At 42.2% G+C, this 17,168-nt stretch overlaps 2 protein-coding genes across 2 annotated transcripts; both read left to right on the top strand.

Annotated features, from left to right (window-relative positions):
• The first annotated feature begins 162 nt into the window (after positions 1-162).
• On the top strand, positions 163-6,697 carry otop1 (otopetrin 1). Its single transcript, XM_023427889.2, has 6 exons — positions 163-1,176; positions 1,469-1,605; positions 1,938-1,996; positions 2,217-2,347; positions 3,515-4,419; positions 5,121-6,697. The coding sequence occupies exons 1-6, from the start codon at positions 792-794 to the stop codon at positions 5,289-5,291; spliced, it is 1,788 nt and encodes a 595-aa protein (XP_023283657.1). The 5' UTR covers positions 163-791; the 3' UTR covers positions 5,292-6,697.
• A 1,698-nt stretch (positions 6,698-8,395) lies between these two features.
• drd5a (dopamine receptor D5a) lies at positions 8,396-11,870 on the top strand. The gene has a single exon (XM_023427867.2). It carries the CDS (start codon positions 8,707-8,709, stop codon positions 10,087-10,089), a length of 1,383 nt encoding a protein of 460 aa, XP_023283635.1. The 5' UTR covers positions 8,396-8,706; the 3' UTR covers positions 10,090-11,870.
• The last annotated feature ends 5,298 nt before the right edge of the window (positions 11,871-17,168 follow it).

Below are 17,168 nucleotides of genomic sequence, written 5' to 3' on the forward strand. Positions count from 1 at the left end.
AGCTCTGTGCTGAATGGTATGAAAGTTCTCTAGACATCCACTCACAAAAAGCTATTGTGAATTTGACCACTGAAATCTGATTCTTCTTTTTTTTCCAACCTCAAAGCAAACAACCATATCTCCACTACCAGTGGACATATTAGTTTGAGGAGGTGGCACTTGGATTTGAAGCGCATTAAGTCGGGACAGGTCACTTTTCTCCAGCCTGTAAAAATCGCAGGTTCGTGAAATGCCATCTTCATTTTCATGTCATCTATGCTGTAACATCCGATAGGCAGCCTGAGAGGATTTCAGCAGACTTGGAAAGACTGGCTGGCAGCTCCCTGAAGAGGTGGTTTTTGGCGAAGCTCGTTTTTTCATGTTATTGTGGATAATTCCGTGCTTAGTGTTTTTGCTTTTTTTAGGCGGTGAATGGTTGGCACAGCGAGCCCAGTGGTTTCTCTGAAACATATGGGGGTTTGAAGAGGACGGGGGTCTGGGATCACCAAAGACTGAAACGCAATCTCCCATTTTGAGTGACTCAGCGAGCCTGTTACACGACCAGATATTTCAGTTTCAGGGTTTCAAGATGACAATGGCATCTATCAAGTCCATCCTCGGCGAGGCTGGACATTGAGACTATGCGTGGTCACTGAGCCGAACCTTGAAGATTGAATGAGCATGTTTGGCACGGTACCTATCCGTCTGAATCCCCACCTCGTAGCAACAGGTTACGCACCTGGCTTCCCTAAAGTGCACTTATAGCGCGCGACTTTGACTTTACTCTCCTCTCGGTACTGCGAATTTCATACATGTCTCCCACCATGGTAGAACACAGCGGGCTGGATATCATGTGTCTGAACAAGTACTGTCACAGTTCCTCCTCGTCGTCCAGCTCCGAGCACGACAAGAAGGTTTTTACCAAATTAAAACTCAATCTCTCCGGGGACTACCCGAGGAAGAACGCAGAGATCCTCAGCGGACAGTACGGGACCAATCTGCTGCTGATCGGGGCTGCGCTGATGCTGGCCATAGCGCACCATGACTCCTTGGTCAAGGAAGTGCACCTGCTGTCCTTTATCACCTGCCTCATGATCCTCCAGCTGATCTGGATGATGTGGTACATCCTGGTGCGGGACAGACAGAAGAACACGCGGACCGAGAAAGATGTCCACGCCACCACATGCTGGATAAGAGGTGAGTTTGTAAGATTAAGTGCAAGATTACATCAGTTAATTCGTAACGGCTAATTTATTTTATTCTTGTCAATGTGTTTGGAGATTATAGTGGTGTACTTCAGTCTGCATGTGATCATCCAAAATCCTTGCTAGATCCAAGTGTTTGTGGATTTACAAATGAAACAATGCTTAAAAAATCTCCATATAAGCAGCGTAAACTTTGTTTTATTGAAGCATATTAATCATTTATTATTATTTTTTTGTCATCAGTGCTAATAATAACTTGATCTTTCCGTCTGTTTTCTCGGTAGGTGGTTTGACTCTCCTTGCACTCCTTTCACTGATTATGGACGCTTTCCGAATCGGGTATTATGTTGGCTATCAGTCTTGTGTGTCGGCTGTGCTCGGGGTATATCCTGTCATCCATGCAACTCACACCATAGCGCAGGCAAGTTTACAACCCCACTTTAATTTCAATAAAGTGATAATCTTTCAGCAGTGTTAGACACTGTGTCTTTTTTTTCTGTGCACAACTTAACCAGGTAGGTCTTTGAATAATGTGCTCTTTGTTGTTGAGAGTACAGAGTTGCTGCAACAATATAATCCTATCATTGTCCATGTTATGTGAGTGTAACATGGGAAATCCTTCTGTTAAAGGGACTTAAATACTTCTTAATTTGATCTTGCTGTTTACAAAATGTGTTTTAAGAAGCTATATTTAGGATAATGTTTTGTCTTGCCTTTTATATTAACATTTTGTGTTGTGTTTTTGGTTTTTAGGTGCATTTCCTTTGGTTTCACATCAAGGATGTCATCAAAAGCTTTGAAACATTTGAGAGGTATGTGAAATATGTGATATTAGAATTTAACCACACTTAGTGGTTGTCATGTTAATTTCACTACACCCAGAGTTTAAATCCTAAAATACAAATATCAGAGTCATGAAGGGTCTCAACAGTGACTAAAAAATTTACAAAATATGAGAACTGTATCATAACACTGTCACATGCTGATAGATGATGGGTCATCAATCTTGTTTTCAACTGTTTGTCTCCTCAGATTCGGTGTAATCCATGCAGTCTTTACCAACCTCCTCCTGTGGTGCAACGGTGTGATGTCAGAGGCCGAGCACTTCTTGAACAATCATATGAGAAGACTCTCTGCCCTGGGCTACGGAAACCTCACCATAGGTAAGGGCCAAGGGGTCGATTGCTGGCTTGTACCTAGAAGAAAGGTACAATAGTCCACTTGAGATCTCACTTCAGTGGATGAAAGAAAGGGGAAGGAGAGGAGGATTTGTGAGGGGAAGGGAGGTTATGCCAGCAGGCCCAGAGAGTCTTGTTTGTGTCGAACGTCTCTCTATTAGGTTTCAGGGGACACATAGTGTTACTAGTGCTGAGGCCCCCTCCTCAGCCTTTTCCCCACACTTCAGCCACCACCACCCTCCTTGGCAACCCCCCGCTTGACCTCAGACGGCTTTGTCCCCAGGCTTCTTACTCCCAAGGGTGCTGCAATTACAGTAACTGATACATCTAAGCCGAGGGTTGGGGGGTTCGGCTGCTCCTCCTCATATCCGGCTGACTGTGAGGCTGGCTGCACCCTGACTGTTGTTCCTGTTTTAATTAAAGCGTGCAGGACCGTAGTAGTGGCCTTTGGGGGGTGAGGGGTTGGAGGGGTTGAGAGGGGGCACATGGCAGGGTTTTGTTGAGATAATCTCTAGAGGGCGACAGCATTACTATCATATGTTGGGGTGGGCTTTACAAGGAGTGAGTAAGTATAAAAATGTATTGTCATCAACGTCTAAGATGCTCAGGCCTTCAGCTAATGACTTTGATGACTAATTGACTTTGATTTCAAATTCAAATCAGTAGAATATGGCATGATACAAATGTTAAAGTTACACTGCACTAAAAATACTGGTCTTTGTAGTTGTTTCAAATTCAAGTTTCATCACAAATCTAAAAACATTCAAAACTAGAATGGCACTCAGTAGAACGCATGTCTTTTGTTCTCAAGTACAGATTTTCTTTTTTATTGTCTTTAATAGTTATGCAAGCCACCTGTATCTTTTTATTACCTGTTGTGTGCAATGATGATGTCATCAGTGTCATTTCTGGTGCTACTGATGTAAAGAAAAAAAATCAGAATTATTCAAGTAGAGAAAAGACAAATCACTTTTTGGTTGAACTAGTCACAACTAGTGGATACAGTATGCCTTAAGAAGGGGTTACAAGGAGACACTGCTTTGTAATAAGCCAAAAATGTGTATCTAAGTTAGCTTTCAGAACAGATTGTGTGCGACTATTTTGTATTTCTGATATCTCACACTTTTGCATCTGTTTGTATGTGTTTTGCAGTGCACTCAGAGCCTCTTTGTAACTGCACCACCAGCACTTGCTCCATGTTCACCAGCAGCCTCTACTATCTCTATCCCTTCAACATCGAGTACCACATCTTTGTCTCTGCCATGCTCTTCGTCATGTGGAAGAACATAGGACGGACCATTGACCTTTCTTCGAACCAGAAAAGGCTGGCTACCAAAACACAGGGCCTGTCTGTGGGCCCTCTTCTGGGTCTACTTGCCCTGGCCAGCACTATTGGGATCCTGGTGGTCTACATCACCCATGTGGAGTCCCTTCAAACACGTCAGTCAGCCATTTCCATGTTCTACATTTATGGCATTGTCATGCTGGTGTTCATGTGCTTTGCCGGTGCCTCAGGTCTACTAATATACCGAGCAGACCACATACCACTGGACACCTCCAAGAACCCGTCAAGACAGCTGGACACGGAGCTGCTGTTTGGATCCTCTACCGGCTCCTGGCTTATGTCCTGGTGCAGCATAGTGGCTGTGTTAAGTTCCAACAGCAGCCCTCCTTACCTCTGGACAAACTTCATCTACTCTCTGCTTATTGTGTTGGAGAAGTACATGCAGAACCTCTTCATCACAGAATCTCTTTACCGCCAGCAAGTGGATGGAGAAAGGGAGGACCCAGAATTACCATCTGCTCCAGAAATCTTCTCAGTGAATTCCTCTTTAGCCCCACCGTACAACGGCATCATCAACCGAGCCTATGAGACTCCAGAAAGGCCCTGTGTCACCATGGAGAACGAACAGGAAGAGAGCGGTCAGGTGTACAGGTGTCCGAGGAAACCATCAGAGGTGCCACTGCCTGTGGGAAACAAAGTGATGGAGCCTCCAAATATAAAAAGTAAAATCCTGAAGAACATTGCTGTCTTCCTGATAATGTGCAACATTTCGGTGAGTATGTCAATTTAATTAAATTAAATGAGACTCAATCTATGTTGTTGTGTTAACAATCTAAATTGTAGCAACCAACCATTTCAAATGCTTTCAAATGTCCATTTAATGTTCATGTAATTTTTTATCAGGAGACAATAACAATGGATACAATAACCATATGTAATGTGAGAGGTGTCTAATAGTGACAAAGCCACAGAGAATTATCACCTGACTCTTTGGTTCCCCTCAGGTCTATGCACCGTTTTAGTCCCTTTCCGCTCATTGTTTTGATTTTGTGGCACGCAACTGAACTTTTTTGGTTGAGTTGCATCATTCTCATCAATCTATTTTCCAGACTCAGCCAGAAGCTATTTCTTTAGGGAAAACCTCAGACAAACTGGCTGTACACTACCTGCCCAGCACTAAACCACAGACAATCAAAGTTAATTACTAGCTGGCGAACATAGTGAACCAATTAGGAGCTAAAGACCCAGATATTTGACTCAAGAATTAATGAAGATCAAAACAGAGGTAAGAGGGGACTAAACTGGATGCTAATGTTGCTCTGCCACTGCTGGGTGCTAACAAACATGTTAGCTAACAGCTTTATAAAGTGATGATATGTTAATCTGGTGTTTATGGCTTGTCAGGTTTCTCCCAAGTGCCTGAGAAATCAGTGAATACAGGTTTAATTAATTTAATTTCTATCTTTCTTTCAGCTATGGATCCTTCCCGCTTTTGGCTGCCGGCCACAGTACGACAACGGGTTGGAACAGGAGACATTTGGCTTCAGCATATGGACAACGGTTCTCAATTTTGCCATTCCCTTGAACCTTTTCTACCGCATGCACTCAGTTGCCTCCCTCTTTGAGGTGTTCCGCCGGGTCTGACAGAATAGCAGATGACTGACAATGCCAGATAACATGCACAAGAACACTTGTCACCACCAGCTCCCAGAAATAGTCTCATAGCGCAGGTCAACCGTTCAGGAGGCAGTCTGGGTCACTCTCCAGCAGACTTGACAGCAAGCCGTGGAGACAAACAAAATGTAGATCCTTCAGTGTGGGGATTACAGAGGAAACAAACCTATTAGCCTGCGTTCCTTGAAGAATTACCTTGTATACACAAGGACCTTGATGAACAAAACAGAACCTTTGGTTTCAAGAATTTAAAAAGAGCCCTCTGTACTTTTTATTTTATAATCACATTTCAGTAGGATGTTCTCACTGGTGCCTCATGCAAAATGTATATGATGTATCTGATACACACATTTTGTACCGTTTTATATTGGTTACTGCTGGTATAGACTAGAACTCTCTTGATTTTCATATCTGAAAATACAAGTCAAGCCACTGAAACACTTGTTAGTCTCATATAATCTAATAAGGTAATAGTACTGTATCTCACAAAGCCACGCGTGTATTGTACCACTTGACCCACATTTTATCTGCATTTGAAATGTGCATACTATGTATGGATAAGGTTCTCATTTACTTTACTTAGTAGTTAAAATTGTTTAATGGATGTTGTGCAAGAGCTACAAGGATAGTGACAATCTTAGAATAGCACTAAATTTTGAGTAATCTTTATGAGTTGGATGATAGTTCTCAGAAGTCATTTAAGGTTCATCAGTGTCCTCTTGCTTCCTGATTCTCAGTTTTGTTCAACTAGATGGAGAGTTATGATAAAATGATGTTACTGGGTACCACTGTTTTGAATTTACTACTACTTAGACTCTGGTATATTGAGAAGTACAAGGTCAGATAGAAAATTTACTTTTTTCCATTCTATAAACTGATAACATGTTGAAGTTATGTATGCTATATGTTATGAAAAGGCACATCACAGTAGTTCCAGGATTACACCGACACGCAACATGCTGGCATGATCACAACTGCTACACCAGACCAGAGATCGTATGTTTACACACGAAGAATCAGCAGTAAAAACCAACCCAGTCTGTGACATCACTTTTTTCTTCTTGATATAAAGCACAGATATAGCTACTATATAGATGTACTGTACAATTTTATGTCGAATCAATTTGTAATTTTAGTCAGACGTCCAGCAAGTTCTCAACCTGGTGCTATCTGCTGTATGTAATCTCACTATGTGCCAAGTTGTGGTTAAATCCTTGTTTTTTAGGTGCAAACTGTAATATAACTGTTTATCCTCTGTAAATACTGCCATGCTGATCAAAATCATTCAGAAACTGTGATACAATTTTGCGAAATTCCAATTTAATGGTGCTCATATGAAATGATGTGTACAATAGTGATGAATGTACTGTATATCTTTTGCCTATTGAAATAAAGAATAGTTTTCTTTTTCATAAACAAGATCTGTCACATCTTATATTGTCTCCCCTTATGTTGTGTGCTTTTTTTTTTTTTTTCTTTTTAAACTCTGTGTGTTCCTAGCTGTTTCTGAACTAAATACAGGCTGCAAGTGTGGTAGACCTTTGTTCCACATGATGGCGCCACATATTTAGGTTTCTTTGGGGTTTTGTTTTTAGAGTTTGACAGGAGGTTTGAAAGTCTCCTGTGCTACAGCTTGGGCCGAATATTTTTTATTTTATTTCTTTTTACTAAGAATTAATTATAATAAAACACCAAGAAGCTGTTAAATTAAAAGAAACACAAAAGTATACAAAATAATATCATCAATTCAAAAACAGAACTGTGCCTTTGTAGTTGTCGTGTTAAATGCAACAACAATATTCCACATAAACGCAGTAGTCAGTACCTCCAGTGGTCAGACAAACACGTCCATAAGCGTCATACTTTTGATCTAAGCATATTAATTTATTACCCATGATAACATAACATCTTATGCAAAGAAGCAAACGTTGTGTCGGACACAGGTTGGCTCCTGACATGACACCCACAGATTATAGGTTAGCCTACTCCAGAGAATTTGGCATCGGGCGTCAGGAGATTATTTTGACGTAATGTCAGAACAATTTGACAGGCACGCAGACAAATCCAAAAATATCCGTGACGTTTCAAAGCCGGAAACGGCGCTGCTGCTGCTGCTGCTGCTGCTGCTGTTGTTGTTGCACAGACACACGGCGACGCACACCGCGCGCGGAGCTCCTGGCTCAACATGCCCGCTGAGAGTGTGAATGTGACTCACCTGTTCAGACAACTCTGAGAGGTAGGCGAGCTCTGACCTCCAGTCGGCGGTCGTCAGAGGGCAAATAACCACCAATGTTCAGTGAGACCCTGAAAAAGATTAGAGAAGACCCAGTTTTCATTATGGCCACGCAACAAAATGATACTGTAAATTGCACTAGAGTCCTATAGTTGAGCTGGGGGAGTGTGACGGATTGTGGTGCAAGTAATAAAAGTATGAAATTCGTGCTCAGTCATGCTTGAAGGCAGTAAAATAGCATTATGATCCTATGTTTTTGAGATTAGATAGATAGATAGATAGATAGATAGATAGATAGATAGATAGATAGATAGATAGATAGATAGATAGATAGATAGATAGATAGATAATACATGCAGTATGCTCCGGGCTGTCTGCTGTTTCAGCACCATGGACAGCTCTAGGCTGCATGTGAGGGTCATTTCCATTGACAATTACAATACCTCCACTTGATTATATGCCTATATGTGAACTGGCTGGTTGTGTCTGCAACCTGAATACAATACATTAATTATATTTTAAATACAGGAGGTGGCTGTTGATAAATGTTTTTCATATAGTCCACATACAATTTAATCCTGCACATCATATTGTCACTGCAGTATTGTGTGATGCGCACCAGAGGATAGACAATCCACAATTGGAAGAAAGCTCTGAATTGGAGTTTTTAATTACGCTATTTGGAGTTTCCACCAACAAAAAAATCTTCAAAAATGTTCAGGGCTTCCTCACACCCCTATCCTCCAACAGTGCACTGTTGTGTGTAACACAACGCACAAAGGAAGCGTGAGGGAGTATGCGCCCAGCCCTGGGTAGGTTAGTGCGTGTTATGCTGTAGGGACTCCCTCCTCACCCACACCGCGCTCAGGATATCTTGGACTGAGAGATTCACAGACGTTGCCAGGTCAGACTACCGGACCGGCCAGGCTGCAACATGCGCTCGCCACTGCCTGCTGCGTTTCAGCCCCTCAGCGCACCTGGTACATCGCTCGGCTCTGTTTTAAAGCGCTCGCTTCTCTCCTCCCGTCTGTTTTGCACTTCACATCAGGCTGGGTACCGAGCGGGTCAATGGGGACTATGCAGTGAGTGGCTGATAACTGCGCCCGTCCCCGCGCACGGAGCAATGGACTGCAGTTTTACTTGAACAGCCACATGGAGAACCCAGCCAAGTATCTCTCATCGGTGCAGGGGATTGACTCTGTGCCGGCACCCCTTGGAGAGATCATGTGGAACAGCACCGAAACAGAGGCAACAAGCGGCGGGAGGAAGGATATGGTGGTGCGCACAGTGACGGGCTGTCTGCTGTCCCTGCTCATCCTATGGACCCTCCTGGGGAACATCCTAGTTTGCTCCGCGGTGCTGCGCTTTCGGCACCTGCGGACCAAAGTCACCAACATTTTCATCGTCTCCCTAGCTTTATCGGATTTATTCGTGGCCATCTTGGTGATGCCATGGAAAGCTGTAGCAGAGGTGGCGGGGTATTGGCCGTTTGGCACTTTCTGTAACGTCTGGGTCGCTTTTGACATTATGTGCTCCACTGCATCCATTCTCAACCTCTGCATCATCAGCGTGGATAGATATTGGGCCATCTCGAGCCCCTTCCGCTACGAGAGGAAAATGACCCAGCGAGTTGCCTTTGTTATGATAAGCATCACTTGGACGTTGTCTGTGCTCATTTCATTCATACCGGTCCAGCTAAACTGGCACAAAGCCAGCGGAGATGACATTGCTGGGGCGCACAACTCTTCCGCAAGTCGACAGATGGAGGAAAACTGCGACTCCAGCCTGAGCAGAGAGTATGCTATATCCTCCTCTTTGATAAGTTTCTATATACCCGTGGCAATTATGATTGTGACTTACACCCGCATATACCGGATTGCACAAATACAAATTAGAAGAATCGCCTCCCTGGAGAGAGCGGCAGAGCACGCGCAAAGCTGCAGGACCAACAGAATAGAGTGCCAACACCACAACACCTTGAAAACGTCGATCAAACGGGAAACCAAAGTGTTCAAAACTCTGTCGGTGATAATGGGTGTCTTTGTGTGTTGCTGGTTACCTTTCTTCATCCTAAACTGCATGGTCCCGTTCTGCGACAGGCCCGCCACAGACCGGGACGCGGGTCTACCGTGCGTCAGCGAGACGACGTTCGACGTCTTCGTGTGGTTCGGCTGGACCAACTCCTCCCTAAACCCCATTATTTACGCCTTCAACGCCGAGTTCAGGAAGGCCTTCGCCAGCCTCCTGGGCTGTCGCTATTTCTGCTCCAACACACCGGTGGAAACTGTTAACATCAGCAACGAGCTGGTCTCATATAACCAAGATACCCTCATCCACAAGGAAATCGCGAACGCCTACGTCAACATGATCCCCAACGTGGTTGAATGTATTGAGCACGAAGAGACTTTTGACAGGATTTCACAGTTCTCTCACAACAATGAAAACGCCACCGATTCGGTTTGTGACTTGGATGACTGCGAGGCAGATATCAGCCTTGACAGGATGTCACCATTCACACCCAATGGATTACACTGACTCCAACTTTGTGTCTCCCCGTGCGTAATTGGATGTATTGATAATAATGTCATCGTTCATTCAGCCCCATTCCCCCAGACGCTCCTCTCCACAGGGAGCCCACAGGTCGGGGTCCTCTGATCTACTGAGCAGCGCCCCTTGCCTGGTGAGGGATCTAGTGACTTGCTCATGGACACTTCAGCAGGGGGCGTGTCTCTGTAGCAACCAGCCCACCCTGCCTCAGCTTTTTTGTCATATATGAGATGTGATGTTGTTGTCCTGTTCTGAAAAAAAGGTGATGTGTAGGTGTTTATTTACATGACAAGTGAAGTCTGTGTTCATTTGTTCAAAGGTTCAGTGTTGTTGAAGCTGTTGTTTACTGGAAGGCTTTACTCAGAGCGTCCATGTCTCATGTCCATCCACTTAAGGGGGAACAAGTTTGTAAAGACTCTCTGAGGATTCATGAAGGAAACATTTGCTGCTCAATAACCTCATGTGTATCCAGTGCCCGCCTTTCCACTGAGTCTGACACCTGAGGGCAGCCTTACAGACAGTGCAATCAAGATGGTTCTACTCAAATGCAGTCATTTCAGCGCCTTATAGCTTATTCAAAGAAAAGTTTTGAGACTAGAAAGGAATGTGACGTTTGGAGCTTAAGTTACATGATGCCAAATGCAGTATTAAATAAAGTGTTTACCCACTGTACTCACCCCAGTGACTCCTCCAGCACACCTGCTCTGCACCACATGGACTATTAAGCAGTTTGACCCAGGCTCAGATGGCCGGAGGCTTTGATGGAGCAAACCATGGTGTAAAAAAGCACAAAATCTAATGTTATTAACACATTAAAGTGAGCCTCTTCATACTGGCATCACTAATCCAAATCAAATAATTTTGACTAGAATCAGCAGTCATTTTAAGGCTCAAATCGGTTGCTCTTTTCTGTGATTGTTCATTTCTTGTTGAGGCCAAAACTACAGAATGGTTCTGCTTTATCAACCACAGTCAACAAAACAAAAAGAAAAGAAAAGAATAAAGACTGTGCTAAATGACCAAAGATTTCAAGGAGCTCATCAATAACTCCAACACAATAAGGCTGCAGCGTTTTGTCAACCAGGGGAATCATTGCTACTGAAAGCCTACACACGTGAGGCCACTGGGCCAACACAACTGGATGTCATACATCACCTCTCCCACATCTCTCTTATCTTTGTACTGTACAGATGACCTGATCTGAATGTATACTACTGTCCTTCAAACAGTGAAGTGTGTCATCATTTGTCTAATAAAATGCTGTCATGCAGAGAGGAACAGAGCGCTCTGGTATCTTCCTGAAGGTGACATCATAGGTCTCACAAATGAACAAACCTGTCAGGGTTGGAGGATTTTCACCTTTATTTTCCTTTTCATTTCACCCGCACTCAGCAGTGAGTTTGCTCTCATGCATGTCCACCTCTGACTCGCTCTTCTTAAAGATTCATTTTTTGGGGGCATTTTGCCTTCTTTGGACAGACTGACAGCAGAGAGTGACAGGAAATATTGGAAAAGAGAGCGAGGGATGACATGCAACAGTGGTCCCCAGCGGACTCAAACTGGGGACTCTGCGGTTACGTGTTGTGCATCTTATAGGCTGATGCTCCTCGAGGACACATCAGAAGTCAGACTTGGGTTCCAGAGGTTCAGACAGCTGATATATTTCCTCTGGCAGAGGCAGAGAGGTTTGTTGTACATGCATGTAAAGTAATAAAAAGAAGAGCAAACATGGAGGCAAATACACCCTGAAGAAGCTGCTCTGCCCTTCACCACAGTGTCTATTCTTTTATGACCAGTATTTAACCAGTATTATTATTACTTCATATAGCCATCCGCTTACACCAGTACCTAGAGCAAACACAATACCTCAGTAACAACACTTTGTTGAACTGCCAATGGCATCTGTCAATTCAGCCTTTTCTGCCAAAAAACAACCCAAAACGCACTGAGTGCAAATCCCCTGTGTTGCTCTCCTTTACAGGTCTTGGCACATGTGAGTTAACAGACAAAACGTGCAGCTTTTCACACGTGAATAAATGAATAAATATCTAAATAAGTAAACAAATCTCAACTGATGTGATCCAACCACAGGTTGTAACCGTACCACTTGCCTAAAATTAACTTTAATTCTTGATGCAGGCTACTTCCCCCTCAGGCTGAAATAGTTTTTTCTTTTAAGAGGTCATCTCACCAAAATGAGTGAAATGTCTTATGTAAGCCAATATGAGAAGGGGTCAGGATAAATAATTCACCTCGTGCCAGAGAGAAAAGAAATGCATATTGCAGCACTATAGACAAAATAAAAATAAAAAGTCTGTCCCAATTATTTCAGACGCTACAAGCATCTACATTATATCTGCATACCATGAGGAAGCCATTTACCCGAATATGTTCATGTACAGCGTTAAAAACAAGATAATTAATCTTCAACAATATAGCTCAATTAGTATTTCCTAAAACTTTCTCTGAAGCCAAGTTTTCGTGTTAAACCATTAAATACCTGATGTTCTGTTTACTGTCATTTATCTGACACACACAGGCAGTGGTGGAAGAAGTAGCGCCTTTAATGAAAAGTACATATACAACAATGTAAAAAAATATTCCTGTACAAGTAGAAGTCCTGCATTCGACTACGACTTAATTAAAATACAGAAGAATCATCGGCAAAATATTCTTAAACTATCAAAGTCGAAGTGCATTAGTGTATAAGCATCAATACTGTTGTGGTGTTTTACTGTGGATCCAATTTTAATAACTTACAATATCCTGTTAGGTAGTTTAATCTACATCTATGTGCAGTGTTTTATTAGGTCATCAAATGTTTTTTTTATGTAAAATCTTTGTGACAATGTAGCTGTCAAATGTAGTGGAGTAAAAAGTATGATATTTGCCTCTGAGATGTCATGCAGTAGAAGTACTGTATAAACTGGGGTGAAATGGAAATGGTAATATAATATTATATATATATATATATATATAGCTGACAGTTCAGTATGGGGGGGTAAAAAGTGAAATGTAGTGGAGTAGAAGTTTAAAGTGGCATGAAACGGAAATATTCACGTAAAGTACAACTACCTCAAAAATTGCACACTATTTGAGTAAATGTGTTAAGTTACTTCCCACCATCAGTTTATGAACACAAAGAATCCTGTACAGTTTTTACAGAAAGCAGTTCAAACCATAGTTGACACTATTAAATTTATATTTAAAATGCTGAAAATATGTATGAAACCTTACTTATCACATAACTCAGACTTTACAGTTGGGCAAGGGAATATATTCTAGACATGTAGCTGGCTTTAACATATTCTTCCAAAAATTAAGAAAATCTGTTATTTTCCCTCGTCAGAGGTGAAAGTCGCACAGCTGCCGAGGAAATTAGATTAAATGACATCAAGACGAAAGCCTGTTAACTGAGGCTCTGAGGCTGTGCTTCCATGTCGTTCACCTCCCACCTCCGCCCTGCTGCTGATCAGTGTTTCCCCCAGTGAGATGAAAAATTGGGAGAGGACGGGAGGGGACCCAACTGTGGATCAGGTTGTGTCTGTCTGACCTGAAGTGTAGGTGATATCTCAACGACAACTCGCCAGACTGTGATTAAACTCAAGATCACAGATGCCACTGGTGCAATTTTTATCCAGCTTGAAGGACAGGAAGCACTTTGACACTGCATTTTAAAAAAGTTGGCCTCATTTGGACGGTATAATATCAAATCTGAAAGGCCATAACTTCTGCATGTAGCTGCTGCTAATGTAAGTTAAACAATGATACAAAATGTTTTTCTTTTTCGCAATTTTAAAGGATATAATCATGCACTAAGGCAATTCTTATATTTTTCTTTTCTTGTAATCATAGATAAAATGAGAAAGAAATAAGAAAACAGCAGCACTCCCAGGGGAAGAGGTGTTTACTTGTTCTCTGTATTGTGTCCTTGCAGTGTGGAACAGATATGAAAGGTGGTTTGACCTCGATATCCAGCCATGACAGGAGGGCTGGAGAGGAAGTGGAGGCAGGCTTAGGGGGGGTTACACCATCCGTCAGGACACATTCATCAAAATCACTCTCTTTCCTCCCGCACACAAACACACACACACGCATGCACACACATACAACACACATTTAAACACATAGATGCACTACTGTTAGAAGAGATTTGTTCCGAATCTCTTCTCTCTGTCTCTTCACTCTGTTATACAGTACACACACACACACACACACACACACACACACACACACACACACACACACACACACACACACACACACACACACACACACACACACACACACACACACACACACACACTTCTCTTCTCTCTCAGGTCTCGGCATGTTTTTCCTTCCTCCTTTATCTTCCAATGATTTCTGTCATCAAGGGAAAATTACAGAGGCTGCTTCACCTCATCTTTCCTTCAGCTCTCAGAGGAGCAGGGTGAACATGGTGAGTGACACCACTTTGACCTTATTGTAGCGTCACGAGTGTTAAGTAAATGAACCCCTTTAATTAGAGTATTGAGCTTGACCTGCTTTATCAGATAGTCCATGACTGACCCAGCTCAAAAATATTCGTATCTTGCCACCTATTCTGCCCTCCCCTCATCACACACCTACACTTCCATGTTCCACTTTACACAGCGGCTCTTCTTTCAATTACGTCTAAATTTTAATGATTGGATGTTTTATTCTCATGACAAAAAAACGGTCTCACTGAGGCTCCATTCTTAAGACTTGCATCGTTAAAGGAGAGACTTCAGTGTGAGAACAGTTCAGCTTTGAAGATCAAATGTTTTGCTTTTTGAAACTCTTTCTTTCACCTCTCGCTGCCATCTCATCCGTTTCCTATATCTGACGCAGCCTGTGGTTTTGAGTTACTTTCAGTGAGCTTGAATGGACAGAAAGACTGGTGTCTCTTTCCCGAAAGGCCACTGGTCCACTGTGTATATTAGCCCAGTGGCATGCACACACTCACAGGCAGGAAGAGCAAAACCTTCTGATCTGTTCCGCTGATATAAGATGTACAAATACACAGAGACAATGTTTTGAATGTCTACTTTTTCTCTTTGTTAGAGTACTTTTCTCATTTTCTCTTCTTTTCCCTAAGAGTTTTTTAAAAGTGCAGAGAAAATGTGCATGTGTACAAAGCAGTATGAAACTTATCTACTCGGCTGTATCTAACTGGGGAAGCACACTCCCACGAGCAAGGAATTTAAATCTCCACATAGTTTTTCTCATATTTTCATATCTCTTAATTTCAAATGTGGTATTAGCCTAATCATATATGTAGATTGTGAGATAGCCACAAGCAGCAATTATCAGGGTCCAGCAGCTCACAAGCATTTGGATGCCATATGCATGAGTTGCTAGATTGTTGCCCAAGTAAGTGGTTTCCAACCCCTGACATCAGTATCCTCAGAGAAGGTGATTTACTGACTGTGCCACTGGGGAAACATGGGCTGCACACATCTTGTTGAGGCAATGACATCACATTTGCAAAACAGGGGTATTTTTTAACCTGTTTAACCTTAAAACACAACAGTCAAAATGTTGGTGTGGAAAAAAAACAAGAAAGGAAAACGTTGTGCATTAAGTTCAAATTACAGCACGATGATAGATATTATTGTCAGCTCGTTGTTTCACCGATCCGAACACTGTTTGAAAGACTTGACATCTACCAACTTCTGAATTGACCATTGGTTGCAGATGGTAAACCTTTGTCACATTTTTTTTTATATTAAGCCCACGGTAATCAGTCATTACCAAATTTCATGCATGGATTTAGGAATGACCTTTGATGGTGCAGACTGAATTTCACACATATGCAGCAGATTATGAGATATAAACTTTTTGCATACAGCACCCCCTATAGGCAGAATATCACAAGACTGCATAGCAAAGCTAGGACCTAGCGTCCACAGGTGTGGTGTATTACAACTTTGGCATTTTCACAAATATGAGATACAGATCTCAAAGCTGTGAGATAGTTTTCTTGTAATTATGAGATGCCAAGTTCTTATTATGAGATGCTCAGCAGGAAATAATGTGATACAAAGTCAAAATTACAAGAGATACGTAAAGAAAACATGATTAATACAAAGTGCTTCTGAATCTACCACAAAAAATTCTTCTTTTGTTTTCATTGTATTTCTTTATTTTCTGATCATTTCTATTATGTCAGTTTAAAGGTAATCATACAGTTACCCGGGGTTGAAAATTGCTCATCCAGGTCTTGTTGCATCTGCAGGACTGCTGGGTGCATTACCCACACAGACTCCATATGAGAGCAAAGGCAATGAGGCAAGAGTTTTATGGGAAAGATGAAAACATTTACTGTATAAGGTACACAATGCTCCCTGCTCACCAATGAAAGTTCTGAAGAGAAGGCAATCATACACCCAGTCTGAATACCTGTAAAGAGCATTAGGTCATCAACTTAACACTTCCGGTGGAGATAAATCAATCATCTGGGATCTTTTGCTCGGTGACTCAGCATTCCTCAGCGTTTCCTCACTGTCGTCTAACAGACAGTGATAATGGATTGCTGCTCTGCAGGAAATTAGAGTTCATATGACGAGGTCATATCTCTGTTAATTTGATTCTTTTGTTTGAACTGGTTATTTATCGAATAAATGTCTCTACCATGATGAAATGCTTTTTATGAATGACTCATCATTTTAAAACTAAATATAAAATGCTTTGTAAATCATACAATCTGGGGAGCATTGAGGATACTATTATAAACACTATTATTAAACATAAAAAAACATATATCCTTACTTGGCTGTATCCTGGAGGACTTCAAAAGAAAAAGATCACCCCGACTCATGTGTCTATCCAGGTGTGAGGTCGGCAACCATCTTCTCAAAGGAAACGACCCCACACTCCCTGTCAGACAGGTCATCCCGTTCAGGATAACGGCACACAAACATGATTGTAACATTCCTGAAACTAGACGATCACAAATATGGCAGCAATTTGTGCCATGAAGCACATGATTCATTATCATTAAAATCAGAGCACGCCTGTTGGAGTCATTGTCTCTCAGCGGTTTGATTTCCCTCTGTGATGAT

Source organism: Seriola lalandi, unplaced genomic scaffold (assembly GCF_002814215.2).
Source record: "Seriola lalandi dorsalis isolate HSWRI2012SDOR001 ecotype SW California unplaced genomic scaffold, Sedor1 jcf7180002054864, whole genome shotgun sequence".
In the NCBI taxonomy this organism is placed as follows: domain Eukaryota; kingdom Metazoa; phylum Chordata; class Actinopteri; order Carangiformes; family Carangidae; genus Seriola; species Seriola lalandi.

Bases quoted from the DNA above. Each gene is read 5' to 3' on its own strand.
- otop1 (XM_023427889.2), top strand. From the start codon at position 792: ATGTCTCCCACCATGGTAGAACACAGCGGGCTGGATATCATGTGTCTG. The intron at 1,606-1,937 runs GCAAGTTTACAA...TTTGGTTTTTAG, and splicing joins CAACTCACACCATAGCGCAG to GTGCATTTCCTTTGGTTTCA. The intron at 2,348-3,514 runs GTAAGGGCCAAG...TGTGTTTTGCAG, and splicing joins CTACGGAAACCTCACCATAG to TGCACTCAGAGCCTCTTTGT.
- drd5a (XM_023427867.2), top strand. From the start codon at position 8,707: ATGGAGAACCCAGCCAAGTATCTCTCATCGGTGCAGGGGATTGACTCT.